At 35.3% G+C, this 15,502-nt stretch overlaps 2 protein-coding genes across 16 annotated transcripts in view; both read left to right on the top strand.

Moving 5' to 3' along the window:
* LOC100249991 (protein PIN-LIKES 3) overlaps positions 1-4,587 on the top strand; it is a 12,792-nt gene extending 8,205 nt beyond the window's left edge. For 8 of the 11 annotated variants that reach the window (XM_010651027.3, XM_059736557.1, XM_010651026.3 and 5 more), the window contains 5 exons: positions 2,215-2,307; positions 3,216-3,316; positions 3,487-3,539; positions 3,663-3,848; positions 4,307-4,587. In XM_010651027.3, the coding sequence (XP_010649329.1) occupies positions 2,215-2,307; positions 3,216-3,316; positions 3,487-3,539; positions 3,663-3,848; positions 4,307-4,431 (558 nt within the window). In that variant the 3' untranslated portion in view covers positions 4,432-4,587. Of the gene's footprint in view, positions 1-2,214; positions 2,308-3,215; positions 3,317-3,486; positions 3,540-3,662; positions 3,849-4,057; positions 4,102-4,306 lie in introns of all 11 variants that reach the window. The other 3 variants (XM_059736558.1, XM_059736559.1, XM_010651028.3) reach the window with 1 other exon arrangement.
* A 113-nt stretch (positions 4,588-4,700) lies between these two features.
* Positions 4,701-12,529, top strand: LOC100255141 (protein PIN-LIKES 1). 5 transcript variants are annotated; one of them, XM_019219552.2, is made up of 12 exons: positions 4,701-5,542; positions 5,617-5,696; positions 5,818-5,942; positions 6,048-6,169; positions 6,483-6,635; positions 7,849-7,941; positions 8,287-8,387; positions 9,910-9,962; positions 10,084-10,269; positions 11,249-11,950; positions 12,098-12,169; positions 12,251-12,529. In XM_019219552.2, the coding sequence occupies exons 1-10, from the start codon at positions 5,408-5,410 to the stop codon at positions 11,371-11,373; spliced, it is 1,173 nt and encodes a 390-aa protein (XP_019075097.1). In that variant the 5' UTR covers positions 4,701-5,407; the 3' UTR covers positions 11,374-11,950; positions 12,098-12,169; positions 12,251-12,529. The 5 variants fall into 5 exon arrangements, with proteins under 5 accessions (XP_019075097.1, XP_002263531.1, XP_019075098.1 ...); XM_002263495.4 differs by having other exon boundaries at positions 12,098-12,529; XM_019219553.2 differs by lacking the exon at positions 7,849-7,941 and having other exon boundaries at positions 6,483-6,660; positions 8,287-8,341; positions 12,098-12,529.
* Positions 12,530-15,502: the final 2,973 nt, after the last annotated feature.

The following is a 15,502-nucleotide window of genomic DNA, read 5'->3' on the forward strand; positions in this document are numbered from 1 at the left end:
TATGGCTAAGACTCCTCTTACAGGATTTAGGTTACCTATCTAGGCAACCAATCCGATTGTTTTGTGACAATAAAGCCGTATGTGACATTGCTCATAATCCAGTACAACATGATCGTACAAAGCATGTCGAGGTGGATAGATTCTTCATTAAGGAAAAGTTGGATGATAAGATTGTGGAATTGCTTAAGATTCGATCAGAAGATCAATTAGTCGATATCCTCACCAAAGCTATCTCAAGTCAAGTGTTCTCAAAATTTCTAGACAAATTGGGCATGTGTGACATCTATGCACCAACTTGAGGGGGAGTGTTAAGATATTAGGAATGCTTTCCTTATATCATTATTTCCTTATGTCATTCAGTGTTGAGATATTAGGAATGTTTAGATATTAGGAAAGTTGAAATATTAGGAATATTGAGATATTAGGAATATCGAGATATTAGGAAAGTTGAGATATTAGGATATTAGTTGTTATTTCTTTATATCATTCTTTCCTTGTATCATTCTTTCCCATTCTTAGAATGGTGATTACCCTTTATATATACTCTGTACATGAATGAATGAAAAAAATGAATGAAAAAACTACCATTTATCAATTTGAAGATATTTAAGAAAAATGAACATGTTTTTATATGAAATTTGATATTCTAATAGATGAATAAGGATTGCTACCATGGGTTGGGTTTACTCTCTCTTCCTCATTCTAATAACCAAAAAAAGTCATTACATTTCAAATTAAAAAAAGGGCTACTAAATTGCAATAATGGTTACATTTAGAGGTTTGTCATAGAAATTTTGATCACTGGGATCTATCTAATATTAGATGCAAAGTCTTCCTAAAAAAGAGTGTGTTAGATAAAACAAGAGGCTTGTAAATTGGATACTAAAGAAGCCTATGATCACATAAATTGGGTTTTTTTTTTTTTTCAATGATGGACAAAATGGGGTTCAGAGATGGATTTGTTGGATTAAATTCTACAACTGTAAAATCAGCTTATCTACGCTAGTCAATGGGATGTCACTAGGCTCTTTTTTCAAAGCACAAAAGAACTCATGCTTGGTGAGAACACCATATCCAGCTTACTGAACTGTTCTACTTCATGTCCACCTTGGTGATGTCAAAGTTGGTTTGTAACAGCTTTGAAAATATTGAACGACTGTTTGGTTAATTGTTCAACTGTTTGAACCATCTATCTTGATAAACATTAGGGTGGTTTCAGTATTAGAAGCATGCTGATAAAGAATAAGGTCTTGCTTTGGGAACAGTTGTAGAGAGTGAAGGAAGGCCATTTTGAGGAAGTTTGCAGAGGACAAAGGTGGGTATGTATTCCAAGGAGGACAGGGAGGCTTTTGGGACAGGTTCTTGGGAAGTAATCAAAAGAGGTTGGGACAAATTTCATTTCAAACTTTCATATCAGGGACAAGTGTGACAGAACAAAGTTCTGTTGTGATGTTTGGAATCGAGAGATTGCATTGGAAACTCTCTTCCTAGACTTTTTCAAAGTTGACATTAATAAACATGATTGGATGGGCAATCATTGGCAACAGGATGATGGTTGAGGTCACTAGAAGCTAAGATTCTAGGGTTATCATAATTGGAAGCTGGAGAGGGTGGAGCTGTTCTTACATCTGATTTTCTCTGTGGTAGTTCATGGTGGGAGGGAGACAGTCTAGTTTGAATCTGTAGATCAATTTCCTGTGAGGTTTACATACTGGCTGTTGGAACATAGCAAGGGTACCTGATATGAATGGTTTCTGGCATGAATTTCGACCATTAAACTTAGAACTGTTAAATGGAAAATTGCTCTCAAGAGAAAGCATAAAGTAATGCTGCATATTCAAGAAAAACCTACAACTTTTCCAACACAACCCTAAATCTTATCGCTAGAACATTGCTTGTCATGCCTTACATTTCTATACGAATTATAGAACTCATATCACCTAACTTGATCAGATTGAAAGTTATAAAAAATTTAATTTATTTGTAGCTATTTCTAAGTAAGATGTGCACAGCACATGCCTTAGCTGGTTTATAAAAAGAAAAAACTACACATTAAAATTTCCTATATAAATGCTATATAAATGAAGGGAGAAGTTTATAAGTTTATATTTTTTCTTTGTAGCATGTCAAAGATCTTCTATACTAATAAAGGAAGTTTTGATTTTTATTCTTCACCCTTTCAATGAGAAAGACTTTTTAACATTCTTCTGACAGGTGCCGTTCCTAGAGAAGATTAAGCAGCAAGTTGAGATACTTATGGAAAAGATTGACCTGAAGAAGGTGTTTGCCCCATCTACTATTGGAGTGGTAAGAACTATCATATTCCATTGTAGCTACATCTCTGTATTACTAAGCGAGCAGGGTTTTCATTTTTCTTTTTATAGTGCCTGCTATGAGCTTTTTAGCCTAAACAATATACCTAGTCAATAGTATTAGCTGCCCAATCCATATCAGTCATAGTTCAAAATGAATCATAAGGAATGATGATTGGGAATAGTTCCATTACTAAATTAGAAAAAAAGAGAGAGAGAGAACAAAGATGATGTTTTCAATTTTGTTTTTTTTTTTTTTTTTTTTTTTGGAATCTTAAAAGGATTCTATTCACAAAGGGGAAGTGAACATTTCGAATGCTATTAAAGGATAAAAACCATTACCTAGTGCTACTCCTACCAAAACAAGATTTTAAATGAGCCTGGAGGGTTGAGTTGGCTACAGTCTTAACGTCCAGCATTTTCCATAAACCGGATATAATTAAGACTTGAACCAGAATATTCATGTTCAGTGGCCCAAATTAGTACCATACCAGACAATTGCTCTTCATTTGCCCAAAAATGCCTTTAAATGATAATTGAAACTGATTTCAAGTGCTCTTTACAAATCAATGCAATTTTTTCATGACATTGAGTGTGATTAAAATGACAGTTACATTGAGCTTTGCTAGAAGTATCTATTAAGGGATGCATTGTTTGCTGATTGTCAATCCATTGTACAAGCATATTCAGCATTTGTTGAAGGCCTGAGAATGGACAGAAATTCCCATTTCATCTCAAAACCATACATTGAATGGATTCTGTGCTTTTTCAATTATTGCTCATGTCAATTATGATGTGTGTATTGAATAAAATTGAAGTTGGATGCTGAGCTGTTCTTTCTCTAATGTTAGAGTGTGCTCTGAGGGATCTCTTCATCAATGTTCTCTTTGTTCTCTTTTGTAGATTGTTGGTTTCTTCATTGGATTAATCTCTCCAATCCGAAAGCTAATTATTGGTGATAGTGCTCCTCTTCATGTGATTGAGAGTTCTGCATATTTTGTGGGGTATAAATCCTCTCATAGACTCTGTTCAATGTCCTTATAGTTGAGGCTTGGCTTGATTTGAGTGTTAGGACTAGCAGGCGAAGAAGGATATATGTATGGAGTTGGATGTTGTAATTACTAGCTTATTTTTGGACACTCATGATATAATCTTTTCCCCTACTGATCTGCAGGGAGGCAGCAGTCCCATCTACCACCTTGATAATGGGAGCAAACCTTCTTAAAGGTGATATGTTTATCCCATCTTACTCTCTGTTAGGCTTACTTTGGCTTGGGTTAGCCTTGTCTTGATTCACTCTCAAATTGGGAGAACAGGTTTTTAGTATTTAATTTGCAATTTTATTTTCAGGTTTAAAAGGGTCAGACGTTAGCATTGTTGTGATTTTAGGGATTATGGCAGTTCGGTATATTGCTTTGCCTCTGTTGGGTGTTGTTGTTGTTAAAGCTGCACATCATTTTGGCCTGGTGGGATCAAATTCATTATTCCAGTTTGTTCTTATGCTTCAATATGCACTTCCACCTGCCATGAGCACTGGTACGACCTCTTGTAATTTGAGCTCTGAATGTTGCAATTTTCTTCTTGTCTTTTTTTTGGCCTTTTTCTTGCTGCTTGAATTTTGTTTTTGTTTTTGTTTTTAAATATATTTTAGCTCTTGTTATAAATCTTAAGTTCTGGTAAATTTGGAGCTGCTCAGCATTCAAGCTTGAGATTATCTTTTGACCATTATGGTTGTTTGGGTTCAGATGGGTCACTGGTTTATAGTGGGCATTCATGTAGGAGCCTCTCGGTATGAAACCCTGAACCTTGTGTGTTGATAACTTGCATATGGTTCAATATTTTAGCTCAGACAGCATTTTCTTCTTCCTTCTGTATCAATGCTAGGATTTTCCTTTATGCAATATATGAAAATGTTCACGTACCTTTCCGCGTTAATTGCTTCTGATCGGGTTTTTCATTTGATTTTTTCTTTTCTGTTTTTATGAATAATGCAGGTACAATGAGCCAGTTGTTTGAGTTTGGTCAAAGTGAATGTTCGGTTATCATGCTATGGACTTATGCGGTTGCAGCATTCAGTCTGACACTCTGGTCTAGCTTCTTCATGTGGCTTGTATCTTGATTTGTATTTTCCATTTTTCCCACTTAGGTATTGGACATATTTAGAGGAATGGGGTACTACCTTATTTCAGCGGTAGAGGATGGGGTGTGTGATTTATATTTTTTATGCTACAATGAGTGTATTTGAATCATATTCCAATGCTAGTATTTTCTGTCACTCAAGTATTGGCAAGAGAGCTAAAGATGTAAAGAAGTGGCTCAATACCACCATTACTTCTTTCTTCAAATCCACAGCTGCCCACACCACATGCCATAAATGACCTACTAGAATGAAGGTCAAAAATTCTTTATGTGAATCGGATCTCTTCCTCTAAAGGAATTATTGAAAGTCAATTCATATGACCCATATATTATTTTTAAGGCATTGAGATGGAGATGATGATTCGACCATATTGCCACCAGCTGCTATTGCTAAAAGGGTATCATCCGGTGATCCGGCAATAATATACAGTAAAATGATAATGTATAGAAGCTAGAGGTGATGGTAAGGCAGTCGGTGTGGGAAGTGGAAGAAGAAGGCGTGGGGCCAGGACCCGGGATCAGACTCTGCTTTGCCCATGTGACAGATCTGTCATTTTCTGTTACTTGAGAGGAAGAAACAGAATCCTTATTTTGGCGGTTTGGTGATGATGACACAGCATGACGCAGCTTTTCCATGTGTATCTGCATAACACATAACAACACAGATTACCCATCACCCATCTCTTCTTTTGTTTACAAAATTGGACTGTCTAGTCCAGACATTTGATGGGAAAACGACAAACAAAAATTAAGGGCCGTGGACCTTTTTGTACCCAATTTCTTCAATTTGCCTTGGAGGCGATCAGGTTGCTTTGACTGGAGTCTGGAGTCTGGAGGTATGTTTTTGACTCGCAGGTGGCAAAAACAGAACAAACGGAATTCCCATATTTATATGATAAATAAATACTCTTATATTGGGTTAAGGAGTATGTAGGAGGAGTGGAATAATCTTGAGAATGGGGCTTCTAGATCTATTTTTTGTTGCTTCAATGCCAGTTATAAGGGTTCTGTTGCTCACTGCACTTGGGTCATTTCTTGCCTTGGATCGTATTGATATATTGGGCGATGTTGTAAGGAAGCAATTAAATACGGTAAGTTGTTACCTCTTTCTTCTTTCCATGATTATAGTTTTTTATGTTTTTATTTATACGTAATTTGTGGTCAGGTTGTATTTTTTGTATTCAATCCTGCACTGGTGTATAGCAACCTTGCTAACACAATTACTCTTGACAGAATGGTTTTGTTGTAAGTTATAACCCTTTTCATTTTCTGTGATTGCTATGGAAATTTATTACTCTGCATAGTTTTGTCTCTTCTTTCCAATTTATTCATGTTTCTATTACTCTGGTTATATATGTTTATATAGGTGGTTCATGCCATTAAATATCCTTACTGTTTGTATCATTGGCTCCGCTCTTGGATTGCTGCTTGTGAAGACTACCAGAGCTCCTCAACATCTCAAGGGCCTCATATTGGGTTCCTGTGCTGCGGGTACATTTCTCTTTATGCTTTCAAATAGCTTGCATCAACAACTATTTCATGCATCCTAAAATGGAATTAACAATTTCTGCATGCTTTTGGTTGGGATCTGAACAGGAAACATGGGGAACATGCCTCTAATTATCATCCCTGCAGTATGCAGAGAGAAAGGCAGCCCATTTGGAGCACCTGATGTTTGCCATACATTTGCAATGGCTTATGCTTCACTTTCTATGGCGGTATGGTATCTAATTGGCTTCATCTGGTTCTGATTCTGATTCTGAGACCACCAAACTAAATATAATTGATTTGAATTGTTGGCTTTTTTTGGGCATATTGTATGCTGGCATTACCCAACCGTATGGTCAGACTATAGACAACCTTCTTGATGGGTTGGAACCAAAAAACTATGTTAATGATAGAATCCTAACATTAATTGATTAATTAATATCAGTCATCCATTGTTCTTAATGGAAATCTAATGGTGAAGCACCCCATCTATGCACACACTATCAGTGGATCATGTCAAAAATTACTTGTTTGATATTGCAGATTGGAGCTATTTGCTTGTGGTCTTATGTTTACAACATTGTGCGAATTTTCTCTAGTAATGCCAGGGAAGGCATCAACCTACACTGTTCCATCTCTGAAGAATATCCACATCAATTTACACTGCCTCATCCTCTGTCTGAGGAAAACTTGCAGGTTGTTCCCACCTGTCTATTTTGCTGTAAGTCTGATCTATTGTGATCTGAAGAATTTTATACTTCTCAAATCTGCTTTTACTGCTGACTGTATAGTTGATCATCATGGTACAAGGAAGTTATTTCACTGATTATGATTCAATACACACACACTAACTGATGAGGGTGATACTAAAAAGTTTGCACGCCTCACATTTCTAGATCTTGACTGATGTTTGACCGTTCTCATTTTCAGTTTTTATTATTTTCTTCAACTGTCTATCATTTAGATTACTTTTGTTGGATCGAGTCACTATGTAAATATATATATATTTTTAAATTAACTATTTTCTTTAGAAACCTCATCTAAGCTAAGTCCTATACCAACTGACAATGTTTTTTAATTGATTGTGATTTGCCACACACATATAAGCTGACGAGGGTCATAGTAAAATGTGGCAGGGATGACAGTTCTGGATCTTGACCGCCATTTACCATTCTTATTTCCTATTTTCCATTTTTATTATTTCTTCAATTGTTCGTCATTTTTGTATTAATTTTATTGGGTTTTCTCAATTCAGTTGTCTCTGAATATTTTTTTAAATAAACTATTTTCTTCAAAAAGAAAAAGAAAAAAAAAAAAAACCTCTATTAATTAAACTAAGTCCTATCCTGTTTTTCCATCCTCCTGCTGCCACATTTTTATTGTCATCAGCTCTTTGCTCATTGCCTTGATTGATATGCTTCTAGACTTCTTCCCTTGTCAGGTTCTGAATATTGCCCCTTATGTATGCAATGCGACAAATCTCATTTGAGCATCAATATCCAATTTGATACCAGCGGCTGAAGAAGTTATGATACTGTGCCAAAAATTCTTGAAAAAACTATGCCAAAAATTCGATGTCTAAATTGTTTCTTAATTATAAGGTAAAATTTTGTGAATGGAGCAAATTATGTGGAAACCTATATGATAGTACTATTACAATACATCAGAAAATCATTTCTATTTATGAAACATAATTTCATGCCATGCATATTATCGTTTTGTAAATGCATGCATGAAGCTAATGCATAAGGGATGATGATAATGTAATTGAAATTTGAAGACCATTTATTCTACTATATTTGGAAGAGGTTTTGTGATACAATAGACACCTTCTTTTATTCCTTTTTTATCTATTCAAAGGGACTGGTGCAGCCATAGAGAGTTAAGAATTCTTAGATTTTAATGGCAGGTGGCTATCTCTGGAAAGATGAAACAGCTTTTGAGGAAGTTTTCAAGAAAGATCAACCTTAAGGAACTGTTAGCACCTTCAACCACTGGAGCGGTATCCACTTAGAGCTTGTGGCCCACTCTTCTTTGAAGTTTCAAGTTACTTATTCAGTAGCTTTGGATGCATTTTGCTCTGGGTTCGCCCAGATATTCTCCTGTTGTGGCCCATTGATTTCTCCTCTGGACGCCATTTGGCCAAATAATGGCTAAGTTGGCATTTTGAAAATAAGCTAATAGTCTCATATATCAATTTAATCAGAATGGTTCCATTCGTGTCATGAATTTGATGTTTAAACAATAATTGAATGGATGTTTGATGCTGAGCTAAAGTTTCCTTTTATCTTATAATGGAAAACCATCCTGTTGTGGGAACTAAAATACTAGATGATTTCTTGTGTAGATTGTTGGCTTTATCATTGGAATGGTTCCTCATCTTCGGAAGTTAATCATTGGTGGTACTGCTCCTCTTCATGTTGTCCAAGATTCTGCTTCTTTGCTGGGGTATATGCCCTATATTCCTACCTATATGCTCCCTGTTTAACTTCCTCATGTTGAGCCCTTATTTTCTGTTTTATCTCATGTTTTAGTTATGATATTACAGGTGGGAAGTGGAAAGAAAGTCCAAAGAGGAAATCTTTTGTGTGTGTATCTTGTTCATCTCTTTGCATGGATCATTTCCAACTTCTTTAACAAGTAGACTTACATGGTTTTAGGTGTCAAACATACAAGGACATGAATTTTTCAACACAGACCTCCAAATCTCAAAATGTGAAATGCTCTATGTCAATGTCCAACATGCTTACATGTTGAGATGGACAGAACTTTAAAAATGAACATGTGATTGCATGTAGGTCAAATTGATTGTAATGCTGAAACTGCTGTTTGGTGCCTAAAGAGTGATAGAGACTAGAAAATCTGAGTCCTAAGGAAGTCATGAATCGAGTTATTTCACACCATTAAACCACCCTTTGATCAGGTTGAATGTTGCTTGTAGTTCCCCTGTTTTTTATCCAAACTTTCCTTCATTTCAGTAACGAATCACCTCCTACAAGTGGCTGGCTCGGACACCCTATTAGAGATCACTGAGGCAAGCAGTTGACTTACCTCCATCAGCATGTTGATGTGATACCTATCTATTCATATATCGATAATTAATCGACTGTAAAAATAAATAAAATGATAAGTTATTTTATTAGAAGGGAACTTCAAAATTTCCTTTCTCTAGTAATTAAAAATCTTATTCCCCAATGTGAATTACTCCTACTAAATCCTGCTGCAATTTCAGTCTGATCTCTAGAAATGACATTATTCTGGGCATCAAGAATAACAGGAGAATATATTTTACTATAAAGGTTGTAATTAGATTGTATATACATGTCAACAACCATAGGAGATTGTAACAAGCCAATTTCGGTAATAGTTGATTTATACTGGATTGTAGGGAATACTAGTCTATTATTTTGGCAATAATTATATATGTATATGTTTTTGTTTATGTATGAATCCTGAAAAAGGTAGATGACCTTTTTCCCAACTTCTGTTTCTTATTTTTCTGTTTTTTATCCAATTACAACCCTCCTTCAACATGCAAAATTTCGTACTGGTAGCCACTTCCCTATGGTCTTTATGGTCCTGCAGAAAAATGAAAAATTGATATGTAGGCAACCCTCCAACAAAGAAAGCATGTCAGCTATGTTGAAAAATTTACTGTTGATGAGAATGGAGTAGTTTTTGGCCTGTTGGTCATGCGAAAGATGGTTTTGTAAACACATCTAAGAGTTTTCCCTTAGTTCATAGCCCTTGGTAAGAACTTAGGTTACTTAGCAAGATATACTTCATGCATGGAGTCTCACAGTAAAATAACTCCACAGATATGCTCGTGTGCACCACTCAAAAAATGTTTGTTTCCACTTTGTATCAACTATGGGCAAGGATGTTACAGCCTCCAGCAAATTGTTTAGAATTATTTATTCGGTTTTTGATAACAAGGTTTTCCTTTGTTTTTCCTTTCTAATATTTGCAGGGATGCAGCCATTCCAAGTATCATCCTGATAATGGGAGGAAACCTTCTTAAAGGTAATTGTAGATTTGGTTTTGATACTTGTCTTGCTTACCATGAATTGGACTAGTTCTAGTATGTTGTTCTCTCATGTTGGCAAGGAACTGTATTCATCAGATGCCTGGTTGTGTTTTCCAGGTTTAAAAGGGTCAGGAATTCAACTATCATTCATTGTTGGAATTTTAGCTGTTCGGTTTATATTCCTCCCTCTATTGGGGATTATCATTGTTAAAGGTGCACTTCGATTTGGTCTGGTGCACCCAGATCCCTTGTTTCAGTTTGTTCTTCTACTGCAATATGCAGTTCCACCAGCAATTAACTTAGGTATGGAAATTTAGTCAACTGTAGATATGATGTTGTTAGTTTGATTTGATTAGTATGTCTTGTCTTATGCTTTATTTGATTTTGGTCCTTCAACATAAGTGATGTTCAATTCCCCTCTTCCTTTGTGTTTGATTTTTTATTTTTTGGTTATAATGAGCTTAAGTTATATGAAACCAATTAAACGCTTGCAGTTGACACTTGAGCTCTGACCTCTAAGAGTTACTTGAGACAATAAGATTTGCAAATCACATCATGTATGGTTTTATGGATCCCACTTGAATGATCTGCTAGGCTGAAGCATGGTTGAATGGGATAATCATGATAGGTTTACTGAGCATCCCTTACCAATTTCAAAAAATATGACAGGTCCAAAAATGAAAATATAGTATCTATTGCTTCTAATGACATAATCTTCTTGTCACATAACATTAATATTTTCAATTGTTATTGTTGCACCTGAAACATATTATATTAAATGAAAATGGTAGATTACATTTTCTCTCTGTTGATACTAAAAATGAAAGGTATTTGACTGGTTTCACGATATTGTCTGAAGAGGGCAACCATTTTTCTTTCCTCTCTGAAATTTTAGGAGGTTTGAAAAATATAAACATTGAAGTAGAGTTCCTTCCTAAAATATGATCAGTAAGCCTTATATTTTGACGTAAGTCATTCATGTACACTATGGACTCTGGAAAGGATCAACCTTGTTATCTCACATATATAATTTTTTTTTTTTTTGCCATGAGAATTTAAATGAACGGCAATGGTTGAATTCACTGAATACTTTTGTTTGAATTTTGAGATGTCTGTTTTATGCTGCTGTGAGAAGTACTAGCCATACTTGTCACAACTTAAAACAGGATGGACATCAGTCCTTTTGATAATTTCACTGGTTTAAGAAAGAGTTGAAGTTCGTTCCTTGGATTATATTTGCCTTTTTAATATGAAAATTTGACTCAACTCCCTAATCTTGCAGGCACAATTATCCAGTTGTTTGGAGCGGGTGAGAGTGAATGTTCTGTTATCATGCTGTGGACATATGGCTTGGCATCAGTTTCACTCACCCTTTGGTCAACCTTGTTCATGTGGCTTGTGTCTTGATTTTCATTTCTTCACACAATTTGTCACATTAAGTCCTTTGAACAATCTTCACTAGATTTCCTGACCAAATGTCTATGCAGATGACAACAGCTCAATAACAAAGGCATAATAGCATGCTCCTCCAAAGGCTAAGTAGAAAACAGGGAATGTAATCCAACATAAAGATGTCAGCTGTGCTTTGTCAATATTGTATTACTATTTTGCATTCAGTAATATTGGACCTTTTCTTTTCAAATAAAATGTCTATCTGACAAATGACAACTTAGCTTGATTATGTTTTCTGAGGTTGATTTCCTCTTGCTCTCTCTCTCACTCACTCTTCTGCATCTTCAATGAGAGCTAGGAAACAGAGAATTTTCAGAAATGTATCCAACTGACAAGTATGGGCTCGGGGCTCATGGAAAGCAAACAAGGTTAATCCAGATTGATAGTTAACAGAAGGTAGAAGTGGACCAAGTTTAGAAGGCAGCAAAGGCTATGGAGACATCTCCCAGAGTGGATGCAGTGCCTAGTCAAAGGGGAAACAGCAGGCCTAATAAAAGACCAACTCCAAAGTCGAAAGTCCATAAAGAGAAAAGTGAGTGACAGTCCTCTTTTTTTCTTTTACAGCTTTAATGGTAGATTCCAGTCATTTTATCTTCACTGCAACATCTAATAGTTGCTTCTTTTTTCTTTTTCTTTTTCAAAAACAACAATAATAATAATAATAATAATAATGAAACAGGAGGCGTTTCGAAGAAGCTCTGGAATGAGATTGTACAAGTGTTTGAAGAGCATTTTCATTGGGGAGTTATACGTAAGCATGCACTTTTAAGTCTCTTCCAGTTCACGTATTCAATTCCATCGACTCCCTAAATGAGCCTTTTAATCAGAGCAGATGAAAAGATTAATAAACGAAGAGCCCGATAGTAAATGCTTGATTGACTTTGACTTTCACGTGTTCCACATGGAGAATTGGTAAGGGAGGTGGAGATCAGATATTTGAAGAGCTTTTTGTTTTTCTAGTTAGGAGCAGTGGGAATATTGGGGCTTGTGGATCAAAGTTGAAGACTTTTTGTGTTGGCCATGGCCTCTACTTTAATTAATGCTCTGGGCATCTCTAGCTCTACACAAGTACAATCCATGCGTAGAATATTATAAATATGCCTTCATCCAACTGGTTCATTTCTTAGAAGGTCGCAGTATATGTTCCATTTAATAATTTAAAAAATATTATATTATAAATTAAATAATTCACAAGTTTTATTAAAAATCTTTAACGTGCGAGGCCATCACAATACTCAATAGAAGGTAACGGGCATCATTAAATCCTCTAGTCATAGCCACTTAATTATTATCACTTAAAAAAGCTTTTTATGAATGACCCTTTTGTCAGACGAGTTTTTAGACTTTTAGTCATATTTGACGGGCATGGTTCAAAATTTCCTTGACGAGTCCTATTCTGTGATAATTAACGGCCACCATGAGATTCAGCTCCCCCTTTTTTTAGTTATATTGCTGTTTGATTTTTCAAATATAATTTTATGTTTTAACTTTTAAAAAGAAAGAAAAGCAATAGTCAGAGGCCCTGAGCTTTTGGTTCTCAAACCAATCACACGTACACGTTTTTCACAGGAGAGCCAGGCTGGATCCTTCCTTGGACCTCGGATCCTATTTGAGGGTGGAGTGACAGTGACACCAACCTTTGTTTTATAAAAGTAGAACTCAGAAGTCTTTAATCTTTATGGACTGGACAGGGCTGTCATCTTAGTGTTCATACGTGTTTATATTATGGAAGCTTTCTTCTTGTTTACATTTTCTTTTATCATTTTCGTGTCTCTCCTCTCACCACAATTTCTCTCCACATCTATCAGAAACACACAAAATATCTATGACATTGCTTGCAGTTTATAGGTTTGGTAATGGACTAATGGGTATGGTCCCTGTAGACTGTAGCTGCATGCATGGACCCGACAAAGCTTCGTCTCCTATTGGTTCGTTCTGGTGACCCCAACTCCTGCTCCCATCACACATGCCTACTTTCTTTCAATCAAATTGCCTCCAGCCTAACAAGGATCAGGATGAAGAATTAGCCTCTGAGGATATGAACAGGCTTACTCTCCACCTAATCATGATTACTTGACTTGACTTTGGTTGGACCCATGGTTATCTTGTTAGGGGATGATAATAGTAGTTTTTTTTTTTGCATTCACCTTCTCTCGTCCGGTGTTCTTTCCTTTAAAACAATCTTCTCATTTTTTTTTTTCATTTTTTTTTTCATTTTTAACATAAAAAAAAAAAAGAAGTTAATTTCACTCACTTTTCCACTAATTTAATTTTTTTTTTTAATATTTGTATTATTTTGGATGAGAAAAAATAACACAGAAAAATAATATAAATGATATTCAATAAAATTTAAAATCAATAGGGACTCGATGACATGAATAAAATCAACCCAATAAACAATCTAATTTTCAAAAGAATTAAATTATAAAAATTTCTAATATTTATTTATAAATTGTATTTAAAAAAATGTGAATATTAAAATGATAAGAGCAGGGAGCGAAGGGATGGATCCTGGAAGCTGCATCGTTGCCATCCTAATCTTATCGACAGGCATAGGGGCACATTAACCAATGGTCAGTCAGAGACTCAGAATTGCTTCAAACTACCGCCACATTTATATTGGAGAGGCCGTCTCGTTGGTGGGCCAAGCCGCCAAGTAGGGCAACGAAGTCAGACGGTCTAGTGGGTAATGATAAGATCTACTTTGGCGTGGCCTTCGGCCGGACCGGAGGCCTTGTGGGTAGGACTGGGTCCCAGAAAGTCCTTTAGGTTGTTAAAAAAAAAAGGCAAAGAACGATGATGGTTTCTAGTGTGTGTGGTGGGGTGTGAAATGGTTATCGCCGTTGATCATTAATTATAATTATAATTAATGTTTCCACATTTTGCACGAGGGTGGACCTGCTGGCTTTATGTGGCTGTCCTTCTCCCAGCTTATGTCATTGCCAGAATGCTCCCTCCTCCTCCCCCGCGGTTTGTGTAATTTAAATTTTACGATACAATCATAAATGGAATGCCGAATGCTACTAGTTTTAATTTTTTTATCAATTTATTTTGCCAATCATATCTTACAAACCATCTTCCCACATGCACTGTCTTCACATTGAAAGAGAAGAGACCTATTTGAGTTAAGTTTCTTCCCATCTTTAAATAATATTTTTAATATTTGAGTTAAGTTTTTCTCAGTTGTGATTACAAAAATATAAGTATATAACAAAATATAAAAATGGATCTGCTTTGATCGTATCACCAGACACTAATCTTGAAGAATAAGATGATTTGATGATTATTTTTATTTATTTTTTCTTTTCTAGATGGGAGCATGAAAAAACCCGTGTTGAATAAAATTGACATAAGGAATTTTAAAAATACTATGGAGTATGGACCATATCAATCATTTAAAATAATACTCATGGATAGAAAAAATGAAATCCGATTACTATTTCTTAGGTATAAAGCAAAAGTGACGTACGTATATAGACCCAAACACAAACCATGCAAGGAAGGTAGATGTAAGGAAGGTCATAATGATCAATGAATCAAAGTTATACCTAAATTCTTTATTTCAATAAAATTCTTAAATAATAATAAATTTTTAAAAATTAGTAATTAGAAAATGATAAGGATTAAAAAAGATAGATGAACTCTCTTAAGAGAAAATATATATATATATATATATTTATATAAAATTAAAATAACAAAAATATAACAATTATAAATTTTGATGTAAATACTAAATATATCATTTCTTAGGTTTAAAGCAAAAGAAATGTGGATAGACGGAGACCCAAAGAATTTACAGCAAGTTTACAGGCATCAAAACTGAAAAGGGAGGTAACTAATAATGGGAATGCTATTGTGGGCACCAGCTGCTAAAAAGTAGATTCAAACGGGAAAGCAAATAACAAAAAAGATAAATGGATGTGAACAAAGGGCCCTGCTGACTGTGCATGTCATTTTCTGGCATATGTTGAAAACCTTCCTAGTTGGGCGCTTGGGATGATATGAATTACGCGGTTTGTCCATGTATATCGGCCCTCCAGTTATCACAACCATGTCTTCCTTCTTTTGTTTTCAAAATCGTAGC

This window comes from Vitis vinifera, chromosome 4 (assembly GCF_030704535.1).
Source record: "Vitis vinifera cultivar Pinot Noir 40024 chromosome 4, ASM3070453v1".
In the NCBI taxonomy this organism is placed as follows: Eukaryota; Viridiplantae; Streptophyta; class Magnoliopsida; order Vitales; family Vitaceae; genus Vitis; species Vitis vinifera.

What these genes read in the sequence shown, in the direction of transcription:
- LOC100255141 (XM_002263495.4), top strand. Translation starts at nt 5,408, where the DNA reads ATGGGGCTTCTAGATCTATTTTTTGTTGCTTCAATGCCAGTTATAAGG. An exon ending in CTTGACAGAATGGTTTTGTT is followed by an intron (nt 5,697 to 5,817) that starts GTAAGTTATAAC and finishes ATGTTTATATAG; the next exon opens with GTGGTTCATGCCATTAAATA. An exon ending in GATTCTGCTTCTTTGCTGGG is followed by an intron (nt 8,388 to 9,909) that starts GTATATGCCCTA and finishes TAATATTTGCAG; the next exon opens with GGATGCAGCCATTCCAAGTA.